The 17,793-nt window shown below is 35.7% G+C and overlaps 1 protein-coding gene across 1 annotated transcript in view; it reads left to right on the top strand.

The window, feature by feature from the left end:
- Positions 1 to 9,993, top strand: part of col12a1b (collagen, type XII, alpha 1b) — a 226,376-nt gene extending 216,383 nt beyond the window's left edge. The window contains exons 74-75 of the mRNA XM_059355858.1: positions 4,919 to 5,089; positions 9,083 to 9,993. Coding sequence (XP_059211841.1) covers positions 4,919 to 5,089; positions 9,083 to 9,204 — 293 coding nt within the window. The 3' untranslated portion in view covers positions 9,205 to 9,993. The remainder of the gene's footprint in view (positions 1 to 4,918; positions 5,090 to 9,082) is intronic.
- Positions 9,994 to 17,793: the final 7,800 nt, after the last annotated feature.

The raw sequence follows: 17,793 nt of genomic DNA, 5'->3' as shown, positions 1-17,793 counted from the left end.
GCTGATAGTGTCAGACCAAATAGGCTGAAGGGTTCATCTTTCTTATTGGTTTATCATGTTTTCTTTTATAAAATTACTTGCAAAACCGACTAGTGAAGAGGGATCTTTTAAATTTGCTGGTTTCTTTTTAAAAGTTTAGCACTTTTGCAAGTTCTTTAGAGGCTTTTTTCACTCTTAAGTCTCATTTTTAACCGTATAGTTGCCTGCACAGAATTCATGCAGAGGCTTAGATGCAATATAATACTGAAATTGAAGTTTAAAAGTTTGATTATTAAAGTCTTAAACCCACCTGACCAGGTAGGTTTGAGGTGGAGGAAGGTTTAGGATTAGACCCAAAGCTGAAAACAGAAGATCTGTGAGGTTAAATCCATGTATGAGGCTTCATCTTCATGTTTTTGCACTTGTTCTTGTTGAGAATGTGGCTGAAACAACCAAAACTGCATCAGTTAAACAAAAAAAAGTTGTGAAAAGTTTTGGTCACTCTAAAAAATTATTATTAAAACTAGCAAACATACTCTAAAAAATCATTAAAACTAGCAAACACACTCTAAAAAATTATTATTAAAACTAGCAAACACACTCTTAAAATCTCATTAAAACTAGCAAACACACTCTAAAAACTCATTAAAACCAGCAAACAAACTAAAAACTCATTAAAACTAGCAAACACACTCTAAAAACTCATTAAAACTAGCAAACACACTCTAAAAACTCATTAAAACTAGCAAACAAACTCTAAAATATCATTAAAACTATCAAACACTCTAAAAACTCATTAAAACTAGCAAACACACTCTAAAAACTCATTAAAACTAGTAAACACACTCTAAAATATCATTAAAACTAGCAAACACACTCTCAAAAAATCATTAAAACTAGCAAACAAACTCTAAAATATCATTAAAACTAGCAAACACACTAAAAAAAATCATTAAAACTAGCAAACAAATTCTAAAATCTCATTAAAACTAGCAAACAAATCTCATTAAAACTAGCAAACAAACTAAAAACTCATTAAAACTAGCAAACACACTCTAAAAAAAACATTAAAACTAGCAAACACACTAAAAAAAATCATTAAAACTAGCAAACAAACTCTAAAATCTCATTAAAACTAGCAAACACACTCTAAAATCTCATTAAAACTAGCAAACACACTCTAAAAACTCATTAAAACTAGCAAACACACTCTAAAATATCATTAAAACTAGCAAACATACTCTAAAAAAATCATTAAAACTAGCAAACACACTCTAAAAAATCATTAAAACTAGCAAACACACTCTAAAAACTCATTAAAACTAGCAAACACACTAAAAAAAAATTAAAACTAGCAAACACACTCTAAAAACAAATTAAAACTAGCAAACACACTCTAAAAACAAATTAAAACTAGCAAACACACTCTAAAAAAAGCATTAAAACTAGCAAACACACTCTAAAATATCATTAAAACTAGCAAACACACTCTAAAAACTCATTAAAACTAGCAAACACACTCTAAAATCTAACTAAAACTAGCAAACAAATCTCATTAAAACTAGCACACACACTCTAAAAACTCATTAAAAGTAGCTGAATTTGAAAACAAAAAATGACAATGAAATTAAAACTAAGACTAATAATAAAAATCCAAAACTATTATAACGTTGGCTGGGACTGAACACCAATACTGCAGGATTTGAACGTCAAATATCTAAACATGCATCAGAATGTGAAGCTAAAGTGAAGCTGCAGCTGAAACAGAGAGATGATGTCATCAGAGCTGCTGCACCAATCACACATCTACCAAGCAGAGGAACAGGGTCACAGAGGAAGGTCCTGCAGCAGGAAGGGGACACCACTGACTCATTCATTCACAACACATGGAGCAGGAGGAGGAGGAGGAGGAGGAGGAGGAGGAGGAGGAGGAGGAGAGTTTCCAGCAGGGCTTTGTGTCGTGTCTAGACGGAGCTCAGGGAGGGAAAAGGATCGTCTCCTGGAGCTTTCTTCATGTTGATGTTCCAGTTGTTGATCCCAACAGTCAGCAGCAGAACACACCAGATCATTAACCCTTTGATGCACAACAACATGGTCTAAAGTCACCCAACAGAGTTTTTATGTTCTTTACAATAAATTATTTTCATCATTCAGTATTCCAGGTTTTCCTCAATTAGTTTGTTTTTGATCATCATACATCCTCATTTTATGTTTTCCTTCATTCATTTTTTAATAAAATCCCTTTTTGTGTCACTACTCTTCTAATACACAACATGGGTAAAAAATGAACCATATCCATTTTTAGCTAAGTAGCTTGTTAGGCTAACTAGTTAGCTAACTTCTTGGCTAAGTATTTAGCTAAGTTGCTTGCTAAGCTAACTAAGTTCTTGGCTAAATAGTTAGCTTAGCAAGCTACTTAGCCAAGTAGTTAGCTATGTAATAATACAAAAATGTTTTTCTTCATAAAGTACGAGAGGCAAAATGGAAATAATTATCAGTTCATCCATATACATTTTTTTAGCTAAGTAGCTTGCTAAGCTAACCACTTAGCTAACTTCTTGGCTAAATATTTAGCTAAGTTGCTTGCTAAGCTAACTAAGTTCTTGGCTAAATAGTTAGCTTAGCAAGCTACTTAGCCAATTTGTTAGCTATGTAATAATACAAAAACGTTTTTTCTTCATAAAGTATGAGAGGCAAAATGGAAATAATGATCTGTTGTTATCAAAAACAAGATATTTAAAAAAATATTTGAAATATTCAATCATAAAATAAGTTGATATGAAAAGATAGAGCAGAGAAACACACAGCAGCATTAAATAACATTTATTTTAGAGCCATGTTGTGCATCAAAGGGTTAAAAACAGAGCAGATGATGTTTCCTCCAGCTGGACGGAGACACGCAGCTGTAATTATCAAACGCCCCCCAGAGTTTAAACTTTGGGCTCTTTTACAGGAACACAACACGAGTTATAAACGGTTTTCTATTGTTCAAATATCATAAAACACAAACACATGGAGCAGAGTCACTCACTCTCCGTGTCAGCGCTTTTTATAAAAGCTCCATTAAATATAAAAACAGGCTGTTAGAAGATGTGAGTTTTAATGGTTCACTGATCTGATGGATGCAGATGAACTTCAACTGCAAATACTTTATTATAACTCATTACTGATTGATCATTGCGTCTATTAAATGTTTGAATAATGAGATTCACGAGTTGTAAAAGCCGATGAAATGACATCAAATGTCTCGTTTTGTCCAAACCAACAGAGCAGAAAACAAATATTTTCTCTTTATTGTCACATGAGTGAAACAGCAAATGTTTGCTCTTCATGCTTCACATGTGCTTTAAACTATTCATTGGTTATAAAAGTTGAGTTTTCCTTTTTTCTGATGCTTCGTTTGAATTTACAAGTGATGAGAAAGCTCTTTTTTAGTCTTGAATCATCAAACTTTGACATTATTAAAGTCGGCTGCAAATTCTTTAGTAACCTGCAAAATATTTTCTCTATTAATAAAACATCTAAACGAGTCAAAAGTCCAACAAGATGTCCTTAAGTTCCTTGTTTTATCCAATTAACAGTCTAAATAACAAAATGCATCTCATATGTTATCAATCTTTATATTTGAGGAAATTCAACATGCTAAATTTTGGCATTTTTGCTTGAAAAATGACATCAAATGCCTCGTTTTGTCCAAACCAACAGAGCAGAAAACAAATATTTTCTCTTTATTGTCACGAGTGAAACAGCAAATGTTTGCTGTTCTTGCTTCACATGTGCTTTAAACTATTCATTGGTTATAAAAGTAGAGTTTTCCTTTTTTTGATGCTTGGAGAAAGCTCTTTTTTTAGCCGTTAATCAACAAACCTTGTTGAATCTAATCCATAAGAAAACTTTTAGGCCTTCTCATGTTATTAAAGTCGGCTGCAAATTCTTTATTAACCTACAAATAATTTTCTTGATTAATAAAACTTCAAAAGGAGTAAAAAAAAAAGCTGCCTGAAAGTCTAAATTGATGTCTTTAAATTCCTTGTTTTATCCGACCAACAGTCCAAATAATAAAATGCATCTGATATGATATAAATCCTGATATCTGAGAAGTTTAAACCTGCTATTTTTTGGCATTTTTACTTGGAAAAATGACTCAAATGTTTTAACAATTATACAAAAAGTTGCATCATCATTTACAAACCCGTTAGTTGTTTCACAGTCTAAGTAAAGTATTGAATCAATGAGACTTTTTGTTGAATCTGATCCTCTAGAAATCTTTTAGGCCCTCTGACGTTATTAAAGTTGGCTGCAAATTATTAATTAACCTCTAAATTACTTTCTTGATTAATAAAATGCCTAAAGGAGTAAAAAAAAGCTGCTGAAAGTTTAAATCAATGACTTTAAATTCCTTAAACAGTCAAAATAAAAAAATGCATCTTATATGTTATAAATTCTTGTATTTGAGAAGATTAAACCTGCTCATTTCTGGCATTTTTGCTTGATAAATGACTCAAATGTTCCATCAATTATTCAAAAAGTTGCATTTAGATTAATGTTATGTGAATGGTCGTTTTATAACTGCTTAATTACTTCACAGTCTAAGTAAAGTATTTTAAATCTCCCCGCTGAATCAACAAACGTTCACACGTTATTAAAGTTGACTGCAAATTATTTATCAACCTGCAAATTATTTTTTTCCATTAATAAAACATCAAAAGGAGTAAAAAAAAACAACTGCCTCAACAAAAGTTATTATATGTATAAGTCCACTTAAATACAATGTAGGTGGAGGAAGTGTTTATTATTTATCATTTTTTTGACATCTTGCCAACCCTTATTTGTCACTAACCCATAAATAACACACACACACACACACACACACACACACACACACATAAACACATAAATAAAATCACTGATGAACTGGTTTGTTGTGTCCCTCCTTCAGGTCCACAGGGAGAGAGTAGAACAGGACCCCCCGGACCCTCAGGCTCTGCTGGACCTCGTGGCCCCCCTGGACGTCCCGGGTACGCGGGGGTGCGAGGACCTCCTGGACCTCCTGGGTACTGCGACTCCTCCCAGTGTGTGGGTATTCCTTACAACGGGCAGGGATACGGAGGTACGACCCTTTAAACTACAACATCCAGTCAGCTGCAGCTTTAACGGGAACAAAGTTTAAAGGAGCTGCAACATCCTCACAGATCCTCTGAGACGCTAGCTTAGCTTAGCTTAGCTTAGCTTAGCACAAAGACTGGGAGCAGGGGGAAACTGCTAGCGCACAAAGAGAAGAATATCTTTCATCTAAATGTCACTAAAGTCATTTATAACAGGAAGAATCTCATACAGCTGAAGTTGTTGAACAACTTTTTTACTCATACTTTTTATCGCGTTTATGTGATAATTTCTGTTTCTACACCTGTTTAATATACGAGATACCATCAGTGGAAGAAGTATTCAAGTCTCTTATTGAAGTAAAAGTACTAATGTCACACTGTGAAATTACTCCATTGCAGTAAAAGTCCTGTATTCAAAACTTACTGAAGTAAAAGTACAAAAGTATAAAAAATGTCTTCAAGAAATCAAAAGTAAAATTACTCAGAATGTTTTATATCATCTGGATATATTATTAGATTATTTGCATCAATAACCATTTTAATTTTTATAAAGATAGGGCTCATTTTACCTACTTAGTATACTATAATAAAGTTTAATAAAAAAAAAGGTCTAATTACTTTAAATGTTTTATGTTTTTTTATGTTAAATCTCAACCTGAAAAGTAACTAAAGCTGTCAGCTAAATGTAGTGGAGTAGAAGTAAAAAGTTACATAAAATGGAAATACTCAAGTATAAATTCACCTTTTACTTTACGTAAATTGACGTAAATTACTTTACTTAAAGTAAATTGAAAGCTGTTCTTGAATAGTTTGAAGTAAATCTGTTGAAAGGTAACACTCTGGAGTTAACCTGCAAATTATTTTCTCAATTAAAGCAACTATGACTATTTTACATAGGTTTTTATAATTATCATAACAATAATAATTATGATTATTGGAGACTCCAACAGCATCCTTGGTCTCCATGGTAACAAACCAAATGTCTATACGGGATCTGAACACTTATTATTATTACGATCTAATTTATTTATTAACCTGCAAATTATTTTCTTGGAAAAAAAAGGTATTACTATTTTACACAGGTTTTTATAACTATCATAATAATAATCATGATTATTGGAGACTCCAATAGCATCCTTGGTCTCCATGGTAACAAACCAAATGTCCATCATAAGGGATCTGAACTCTTCTTATTACTATCTAAATTATGAATTAACCTGCAAATAATTTTCTCGTTTAAAGCGACTATGACTATTTTACACAGGTTTTTATAATTATCATAATAATAATAACTATGATAATGTATTTATGGAGACTCCAATAACATCCTTGGTCTCCATGGTAACAAACCAAATGTCCTTAAGGGATCTGAACTCTTCTTCCACTTCGCTCCAAAGCTCTGAATCAGTCAGTAAACGTGACTCAGATCTCATTTATTTCAATCAGGACTTAAAGTATAAAAAATGACTTCCTCCCAGTTCAGATTTGATGAAGATATCTCAAAAAATGACATCGTTAGGATCCTTGGTCTCCATGGTAACAAACCAAACGTCCATAAGGGATGTGAACTCTTCTTCCACCTCGCTCCAGAGCTCTGAATCAGTCAGTAAAGGTGACTTTGAGACAGTGAAGGAGTCTCTGTGCTGATGTTGCAGTCTTCTTCTGGAGGGTTGATGCATGTTGATAACTAATCATGAGAGAAGTTACTCTGCTTTGACCTTTGACCTGACTGACCCCTTCATCCTCTTTGGCCTGTTTCAGGTTCACATTAGACTTTCTATGCCGCCTGTGCTGCTTTCACTGACTTCCTGAAAAAACAAACAAAAACAAACAAAGTCCTGTAACTGAAACACTTTGCTCACACGCTCTAGAGCTGTTTAAAAAAAAAAAAAAAAAAAAAAAGGATAACCCGCCGCCGAAGGAAAACATTAACAAAACAACACAACAACAACAACAACAACAACAGAAAGAAAGAAAGAAAGAAAGAAAGAAAGAGGGAAACTAACAACGACTCACAAACAGCAGCAGCAGCTGAAGGCACCGCCCTGAAACGCTGAGGAGCATGCACCAAACAACAACAACAACAAACAAGACAAACAAATACTAACACGTGTTGGGGGATGTGTAACAGAGCGGCGGCGTCTCCAGCAGCAGCGGCGGCGGCGGCGGCATCGACTCTGTTTACCTCCGTCAGGTGGAAACTGTAAATAAACTAATGTTTGGACATGATGTGTGAACTAAATCTAGTTTAACATCGTAGTTCTGAAGCTTGTGCCTTGCAACAATCAACAACCTGCTGCTTGCTGAATGCCAAACAAAAACGCCTCTTTTTTTCATTTTATTTTGAAAGGATTTGTTGATTTTCCTGCCCATGTGACCCCCAGAAGGTTTTTATTTTAATTTTATTTTTCACCCCCAAACCAGCTTTTATATACTGTTTATTATACCTGTATGTTTAAAACACTAACAATGCAAACACAGAGAACAACTTGATGTTTATGTAGAAAATGTTTTATTTTGTTGATTGATACATTGTTGGGTGAAAAGGGGGCGTGTCCAACCTGAGCTCCAGCCTCTGATTGGTTAATTGGCTGTTCATCAAAGCTTTAAATGCTCTTCAGTGTCCTCTCATGCTGATGTGAACTGTATAAAGTACTGTAGAACTTGTACGTTTCCATGGTAACCTGCAGCCTGTTGCCCCGGTAACCATTTAATAGCCATTTATCATGTTAGTTTCACACGAATAATTCACTAAAATCTGATAGAGAGCAACATTTAATCCTGAAAAGGACGAGAATAACAACAGACTCTTTAATTAAAAAGGACCACACATGTCCACCTTATATAACACGATTGTATCATTAAAGGATTATTTATTAATTGGACAGATAATACTATAATATGTATCAACACACTTTAATTTAACCATTTTTAGCATTTTTAGGCATATTCAAATTTGCCAATTTTGGCGAAAAACAACATGCTATAGTATAACTTTTTTTCAGATTTTGGATATCCTATAATATGATGTTTTTATGTAATCTTTCAGGGAAAAAAATCTGCTAAAGTATGTATAAACAGACTATAATTTACCCATTTTAAACATTTTAGGCATTTTAAAATTTGACAATTTTTGACAAAAATCAACATGCTAAAGTATGACTTTTTTCTGGTTTTTAGTCATCCAAAAATATGGTACTTTTCTGTCATTTTTGTAAAAAAAAAAAAAAATCAGCTAAAATATGTATTAACATTTTAAGTATTTTTAGGCATTTAAAAAAAAATACAATTTTTGACAAAAATCAACATACTATAATATGACCTTTTTTTAGGAGGGTAATTTTTTACATATACATTTTATACTATACCACTACGTGTATCAACAGACTATAATTGACCCATTTTTAGCATTTTATATAACAGATTATATAAACATAATAATAGATTATTTAAACTAAGGTGTAGATACTACTAAGTCTATTTTTTTAACCTTTTAACAATAGAAGATAACATGAGACAATAATGAGATCTGTAAAGTCAGTTTATCTTTCTAATCTGAAAATTAACAACATTGCATTATGTATGATTATAAAAGAAAAGAAGCAAATCAAGAATTGACAATTTAGAAGCAGAAACCAGACGATTTTGGGTATTTTTGCAGTAAGAAATGATCAAAATCTGTCGATTATCTGGTTCGAAATGAACAAATCTGGTGCAACAGGCTGCAGGTTAAATGGAGAAATTGTAAAAAAAAAAAAAAAAAAAAAGCAAATAAATGAACAAACCTCTGCATAAACCTGTAGTTCCCCTTCTGAAACAACATGTTGTTGTTGTTTATGTGGTACTGTAGCTCCTTACTGTATGAGCTGAGGCTGGACACGCCCACTTCCTGTTTACTAACCACCCGTCACAGTCACATAGAAACAAACATGTGAGTTGTTTGTGTGCATGTTGAGTGAACCCTGTGTTGAACTGGCCCCCACGCTCTCTCCGAGCAGGCCGGTACCCCCCTGAACCCGACACCCGAGTCGCCCCGGTCCCCGAGGAGGACGAGCTGTCGCTAAACCGGCGCCGAAAGAGATCGCTATCACGGAAGGCGTCCGACAGGCTAACATCATAAGACACGCCTCTTTTTTCTTGTTTGTTTTCTTGTTCAACCTGTGTTCAGATTCATGCACATCATACACACACACACATTAAAATAATAAAAAATAAAAACGGGGTTTGACACCTCGATCTTATTGGAAAATGACCTTTTTAAATGCCTTAAAACGTATGTGAATATTCAATTGTGCGGGAGGGAGTTTAGGCGAGAAAATGGAAGAAAAAAAAAAAAGTTAAGAATCCATAAAAACACAAAACCACAACCTGTGAGCTTTCTTTTTTTTTTTTCCACTTTTGTGTCTTGTGCTTGTAACATATTTGCATCCAGTTTGTATGAAGCAGCAGTGTTGAACAGTGCACTCGTTGTCACAAAGAAAGAAAGAGAGGAAATGTTTGCATCACAGTACGTTAAATATAATCCTTTCATCCAGTGTTTCAGTTTCATTATGGCAGTTACACACCGCTTTCATTTTGTATCTCTTGACTTTTAGTATTTATCAGTTTTCCTTTAATCCGTCACAGCTAATGTTAACAAAAAGGTGGAATTGCATGTCTGTGGTGTATATTTAGTACATGTTTTTTTTTTTTTTTTTTTGGTTACATTTCATTTTGTCTTAATCAGAACATAGTTGTTGTCATTCTTGTCATTTTCTCAGTTTGGACTGCAGTGAAACCTGCGTGCAGATTAAAGGAGTGGTGTCGCTGCGTCATGTTTCAGCTGCAGATTGTGAATTCCACAGCCTTATTTTCTTATTTATTTCTGAAAACAGAAGAGGCATTTTTCAATAAAACTACTGAAAATTTATCTCTGTGTGCTTCGTTCTTGTGTGACTCTATAAAGAATGAAATAATACTAAAGGATTGTGTGGTGTGTCATAGTATAGTATGTCGAAAAATGTCAGAAGTCGGTCATAGTTTCTATGACATAGTTTCTTCTTCTCAATTGTTTTTCTGTCATTTTTTTAACAGATTATACTATAACATGCACCAAAAGACTATAATTGACCCATTTTTAACATTTTGAGGCATTTTAAAATTTGACGTTTTTTGACAAAAATCGACATGCTATAGTATGACTTTTTTTGGAGGGGGACATTTTTGGACACCTCAAAATCTGGTGTTTTTTCATTATTTTTGGACAAACTATAATACTACATATATCAACAGACTATAAATGACACATTTTAAACATTTTTAGGCATTTCAAAAATTTGACAAATTTTGACAAAAATCGACATGACTTTTTGCAGGGGTCATTTTTGGACACCTCAAAATCTGGTGTTTTTCTGTAATTTTTGAGCAGATACATGTATCAACAGACTATAATTGACACATTTTTAAACATTTTTAGGCATTTTAAAATTTGTCTATTTTTGAGGAAAATCGACATGCTATAGTATGACTTTTTTTTTAGATGGTCATTTTTAGACATCCCATAATCTGTTTTTTTTCTGTCATTTTTGAAGATATTATACTATAATATGTATCAACAGAATATAATTGACCAATTTTAAGCATTTTAAGGCATTCAAGAAAATGACCTTTTTTTGACAAAAATCGACATCGACATTTTTGGACACTTCAAAATCTGGTGTTTTTTCATTATTTTTGGACAAACTATACAACCACATGTATCAAAATGTATCAAAAAAATGTGACCTTTATTGACAAAAATCAACATACTATGGCATGACTTTTTTATAGAGGGTCATTTAGGACATCCAATTATTCGGTGTTTCCTCGCTATTTTTAGACAAAATATACGACTACATATATTAACAGACTATATTTGACCCATTTTAAACATTTTGAAGCATTTTAAAAAATGTCTGGTGTTTTTTCATTATTTTTGAACAATCTATACTACTACATGTATCAACAGACTATAATTGACCCATTTTAAGCATTTTTAGGCATTTAAAAATTTGAACAATTTTGACAAAAATCGACATGCTACAGTATGACTTTTTTTTGGAGAGGGACATTTTTGGACACCTCAAAATCTGGTGTTTCTTTTCTATTATTGGAAAAACTATACTACATGTAGGATGCATATGTTCCCATATGGTCTAGTGGTTAGGATTACTGGTTTTCACCCAGGCAGCATTTATAGTCTGTTGATACATGTAGTAGTATAGTTTGTCCAAAATAATTAAAAAACACCAGATTTTGAGTTGTCCAAAAATGACCTACGACAAAAAAAGTTGATTTTTGTCAAAAATGTTCAAGAATTTGACCAATTTTGAAAAAAAATCGACATGCTATGGTATGACTTTTTTTTGGACTGGGACATTTTTGGACACCTCAAAATCTGGTGTTTCTTTTCTATTATTGGAAAAACTATACTACCGGGAGTTGAACCCAGGCGGCCTGGGTTCAACTCCCGGTATGGGAACTGTTGTATCAACAGACTATATTTGAACAAAAACCAACATGCTATAGCATGGCTTTTTTATAGAGGGTCATTTTAGGACATCCAATTATACGGTGTTTCCTTGCTATTTTTAGACAAAATATACTACCACATATATTAACAGACTATATTTGACCCATTTTAAGCATTTTGAGGCATTTTAAAATTTGACCAATTTTGACAAAAATCAACCTTATTGTTATAGGGTCATTTGAACATCCCATAATATGGTGTTTTTTTGCTATTTTTGGACAGACTATACTCCTACATGTATCAACAGGCTATAAATGACCCATTTTAAGCATTTCGGGGCATCCATTAATATGGTGTTTTTTTATTGTGACCAAAGCTTTTAATAAATTGTAACCTGACAAAGTGAACCAAACACACAGTTAGTTGGTCAGGGTTTATTAAAAGAACATATGTAGAAGGTAACAAAACAGAAAGATTGTTTCATGTTAAAGGTTACAAGGACAAAAAGATGACAAATACTTTTATAAACAGTAATTACAGATGAGCGTCATATGAAAAATAAAACAAACAACAAACAGGACACGAGAAGCTAAAGAACAGGACAATGATTGTTCCTGGAGGGACCTGGAGGGACCTGGAAGGACCTGGAAGACCTGGAGGGACCTGGGAGACCTGGAGGGACCTGGGAGACCTGGGGGGACCTGGGAGACCTGGGGGGACCTGGGAGACCTGGAGGACCTGGGAGGGACCTGGAAGGACCTGGGAGACCAGGGAGACCTGGAGGACCTGGAGGGACCTAGGGGACCTGGAGGGACCAGAGGGGGCCTGGAGGGACCTGGGAGACCTGGAGGGACCTGGGGGACCTGGAGGGATCAGAGGGGACCTGGGGGAACCTGGGAGACATGGAGGGACCAGGGAGACCAGAGGGACCTGGAGGGACCAGAGGGGACCTGGGAGGACATGGAGGACCTGGAGGGACCAGAGGGGACCTGGAGGGACCTGGGAGGACATGGAGGACCTGGAGGGACCAGAGGGGACATGGAGGGACCAGGGAGACCAGAGGGACCTGGAGGGACCAGAGGGGACCTGGGAGGACATGGAGGACCTGGAGGGACCAGAGGGGACCTGGAGGGACCTGGGGGACCAGAGGGGACCTGGAGGGATCAGAGGGGACCTGGGGGAACCTGGGATACCTGGAGGGACCTGGGGAACCTGGGAGACATGGAGGGACCTGGGGGACCAGAAGGGACCTGGAGGGATCAGAGGGGACCTGGGGGAACCTGGGAGACCTGGAGGGACCTGGGGGACCTGGAGGTATCAGAGGGGACCTGGAGGGACCTGGGAGACCTGAGGACCTGGGAGAGCCAGCAGCAGGTTGGGCCCCTGGCTCTCTGTTGTTCCTCTGAGGGAAGACCTCGGTCCTGGAGCGGAAACTTGGAGCGTTCGGCATAAATAAAGCAGGAAATTGGTGAAAGTGTGTTTCAGTAGAAGTGGTGAATGGCCGAGTCTTTAACGACGTGGACTCGGGAGCTGCTGAGGACTAGCTGATCCCACTGGGCCGACTCTCTCGCTGCTGTTTGCTCTGCAGATATTTTCCCCCTGAATCACTGAATCACTGAATCACTGAATCACTGAATCACTGAATCACTGAATCAGCCACAAACAGAAAGCTTTAATAGGCGAGTGGACGAGTGAGACGCACTAATCATGTAGAAGCTGTAAACATGAAACATCTCCTCCATGGAAACTAATCATCATCATCATCATCATCATCAGTGTTCTGCTGCTCACATCCCTTCATCTCCACTCCACCGCAGCTACCAGTCACACTCTCACTTTATATTATCAGACAGGAGAAATTATTCTGAAAACATACAGAAATGATAAAGTACCAGCTGGCCTCGGCATGGTGTGGTTCATAAATTCTGCTTCAGTGTTGCTTCACTGCTTCTACACTCACTGATCTTCTCCTCTTTAGTATTTCATATTAACATTTTTAGATATTAAATGTAATCCAGCACAAAATGAGTCTTTTATACAGAGATGCAATAATCAGTCTATCAGTACAGAATGATGCTGTAGCTAAAAGAACAAACTTTGACCTAATTCAGTTCTGAACAGGTTTTCTTCAGTAGTGTTTTGTCTTGTCTATTTAGAAAGTTTAGTCTTAGCCCTTAATAGGACAAATGAAATACTTGCAAATTAAAAAAAAAACATCTGGACCCGGGGGAGGGGGGTAATATTTTGAGAAAAAAGTTTACGAGATTAAAGTGGCAAATCTACCAGGAAAAAATGCACAGATTTATGAGATTTAAAGTGTTGAATCTGGGAGAAAAAAGTTGCTTTTTCCCCACTTTTGTCTCTTAAATCCGCAACTTTTTTTCATGTAGATTTGCCACTGTGGCCTTGTATTTAAATGCAATATATATAAAAACAATTTTAAAAGTGCTCTATGGAATCAGCACAATCATGACTAGAAGTGGGAACAACTCAAACTTTTCTTTATGCAGAATAACACAGTTAGAATGACAGAAATCATATATTTTTAAAGAATTTATCTGATAAATTAAATAAATAGATTCACGGAATTTATATATAAACACAGAGGTCAGAAGTGTCTCGAATGTTTGCTTTATATCTTCTAAATACTGAAGTACTGTCATGTTTCCAGCCTCTCCTCTCCGGTCTGTGTAAACAGCCTCTCCTGTCCTCTACTCTCAGCTCTGTGTAAACAGATTTTCAGCGGATATTTGTCTCATGACCGACAAAAAAAATCCAAAATTACCAAAACAAGACATAAAATGACCAAAAAGACAAAACATTTCCCAAAATGACCAAGAAAAGTTGCAAAAGTATCAAAAAAATATGTAAATTTCCCCAAAAAGATACAAAATGATCAAAAAAAGGACGTAATTTTCCAAAGACACAAAATGATCAAACAAGTTGCAAAATTACCACAAGAAAGACGTAAATTTCCCAAAAAAGATACCAAAATTTCCAGAAATTACCAAAAGAAGACACAACATTGCCAAAAAAACACAAGACAACCAAATCAAGATATAAAGTTACCAAAAAGACACAAAATTTCCTAAAATGACAAAAAAAGAAACAAAACAAAACAAAACGTGAAATTACCAAAAAAAAGTCCACATAATGTATATATTGAAGAACTGTCATGTCTCCATCCTGTCCTCTCCTCTCTGCTCTGTGTAAACAGATTCTCAGTGAATATTTGTCACGTGACCGTTGGTCTCAGCAGAATCAATCATGTCTTCAGTGTCTCTGAGCAGAATTTAATGTTTTTAACAGGATCTGGTTTATTTTAAATGTCATATGGAGAATAAAGAGATTCTGACACTAACATCAACATTTCAACACAAGTTTTGGGTTACTTTTTCTTACGGAAACCTTTGGAAGCTCTGATCTGTTAGCTGGTTCAAGCTGAGGATTTGTATCATTTGTGATGGTAAATACAACATATTTTTCATATCACTTTGGGCTTTGAGAAGCTGTAAATGCTAATTTTTACTACTATTAATCTAGAAAACAATCTACAAATTAATCAATCATTTTAAGCCCTACTTTATTAGTGTGTGAAGTTTCCTGGAGGACGATATCAAAGAGACGGTTTGTTAATTCAAGACTAAACGAGAGCCTTTAGCTAACTTGTTGAGTTAAAAGCACAGGTTTTGCTGGTGAGGTATGTAAAATAAATAAAGTAAATGCAGCGTGTGGTGTTTTTCATCAGAAATCCCCTGCAGGGATGAGGAAGGCGGAACAGCTTCCAGCTTATCAGCAGCTTTGAACTTCCTCCCTGGACCTCGCTAAAGAAAACACGCAGATATGATCTTTGATGGTGGCAAAACTCAAAACATATCGGAGCATGATGAAATGTTTTGGAAGGTTTTTTCTCTAACTGCTGCTGACTGAAGGTCATTAGGAATAAACTGTAAACTGCACGCACATTCCTCCATCCTGCTGAGTGGAAATGTGATTAAGGATACTACGAGGACCAAAGGAAAGGACTCTGCAGCACTCTGAGGACATTTCATTCTGTCTGTCACCAGTAGTATCAACACCACATTTACCAAGAAAACACTCCACACAGTTTGATCTGCTGGTATTAGACTCTAGACCAGGGCTCTCAAACTCTAATTACCTGGGGACCGCTGGAGGCAGTATCAAAATGACCAAAAAAAGACACAAAATGACTAAAAAAAGACACAAAATGACCAAAAAATACACAGAATTACCAAAAAAGACACAAAATTATTAGAAAAAGACACAAAAGGACCAAAAAGACACAAACTTACTAAAAAAAAGACATGAAATGACTCAAAAAAGACACAAAGTGACTGAATTACTTAAAAAAGAAACAAAATGACCAAAAAAAGACAGAATTACCAAAAAAGACACAAAATTATTTTAAAAAAGAGACAAAATTATTTAAAAAAAGACACAAAATTACCAAAAAAGACACAAAATAACTTAAAAAGACACAAAATTACCAAAAAAAAGACACAGAATTACCAAAAATACGCAAAATTATTTTAAAAAAGACAAAATTATTTAAAAAAGACACAAAATTACTAAAAAAGACACAAAATTACCAAAAAAAGACACAGAATTACCAAAAAAAGACAGAAAAATATTTTAAAAAAAGACTAAATTATTTAAAAGACACAAAATTACCAAAAAAAGACACAAAATTACTAAAAAAAGACACAAAATTACCAAAAAACGTAATCTCAAGTGAGAAGACTCAAATACAATTGGACTTCTTTTTACATCCAGTGGAGTCGCCCCCTGCTGGCCATTTTAAAGAATGCAGGTTTGAGGCATTTGAACTCAGTACTGTGAGTTTATCTGAAAACAGCTGCCTGCTGCTGATGGAAACACTCAGACTGAACCAAAACTACAAGCTCAAAGATGCTACGAAGCTCCAAAATCCTGCAGAACTGCTGAGATTTATTTTGGGTGTTTTCTGCTCAGCGTCTGCAGGTCTGAAGTGTTTGGGGGCTGCAGGTCTGAAGTGTTTGGGGGCTGCAGGTCTGAAGTGTTTGGGGGCTGCAGGTCTGAAGTGTTTGGGGGCTGCAGGTCTGAAGTGTTTGGGGGCTGCAGGTCTGAAGTGTTTGGGAGCTGCAGGTCTGCGTCTGCTGCTTTCCTTCTTCTCACATTTGTTGAAAATAATCAAAGTCTTTGGAGTGACGCCTCATTTGTCGGCGAGGCCCAGCGAGTGATGGATGGAGCACAAACACTGAGTTTTGTTCTGTTTCAGCTGCACAGAAGGAGCCTAAATGATGTGGAACACATGAAGGAACATTTTTATACAATCAGTCCAGATTGGTTTTAATGACACCTCTCTGGGTCCAGGGGGGAGTTTCTGCTGAGAGCGGGCCAGTGTTTATATGTCGCTGTTAAGTGCAATAAAAACTCATCCTCCAGCTCAGCGTTTGAGGCTCTTAGCACAACTATAAACTGTGAGAGGCTCTCTGGCCAGAGATGACCTCATGGAAAGTCTGGCAGCAGCAGCAGCGGTGGTGGGTTGCTCAGTTTGAGGTGTCCCACCACAACCAGTATCACTCCAGTCCACCGCTACAATATTTATAGAAGCAGTTTGTCACAGTGGGATTAATGCTGTCAGACATTCTGTGCTGGCGATAGAGAGTGGAGACAACACGACAACACAGATTAGGGTGGTAGTATTTCATGGAGGCAGAGGTGATCTCACCGGCTCATTCAGTTTTAGCTGACGGAGTCGAACAAATAGTTTTTACTACGACTAATCTGTGGCCTCGTCTACTGAGCTTAAAGTGCAGAACTGATGTTAGGGCTGCCTTGGTGGATTTAATATAAAAATATATATTTATTTATAATAAATTAGGGTTGTCACCATGCTAAAATGTTCAACTCGATACCGATATTTGATACCATTTTCGATACCACCAGGATAAAAACAAAGACCCCCAAATTTAACAGAAATATTTTTATGAACAAGAAAAATGCAACATGTAAAAATGAACAGAACCACAGGTTAAATATTTATAATAAAAAAAAAACAGTTGTGCAAAAAAGAAACTGCAACTACGATAACAAGCTTCAGGTCTGAGGTAGTGCAACAAATAAATAAATACAATAAACAATAACAATTAGAACAATATTTTGAGGTTGTATGCTGTGCACAATGTTAGGCAAGCTTGATAAAAAAATATAACTTTC

The sequence above is a fragment of the Centropristis striata genome, chromosome 18, assembly GCF_030273125.1.
Source record: "Centropristis striata isolate RG_2023a ecotype Rhode Island chromosome 18, C.striata_1.0, whole genome shotgun sequence".
NCBI lineage: Eukaryota > Metazoa > Chordata > Actinopteri > Perciformes > Serranidae > Centropristis > Centropristis striata.
Note: the sequence above shows the minus strand (reverse complement) of the source record. Positions and strands in the feature narration are given on the sequence as shown.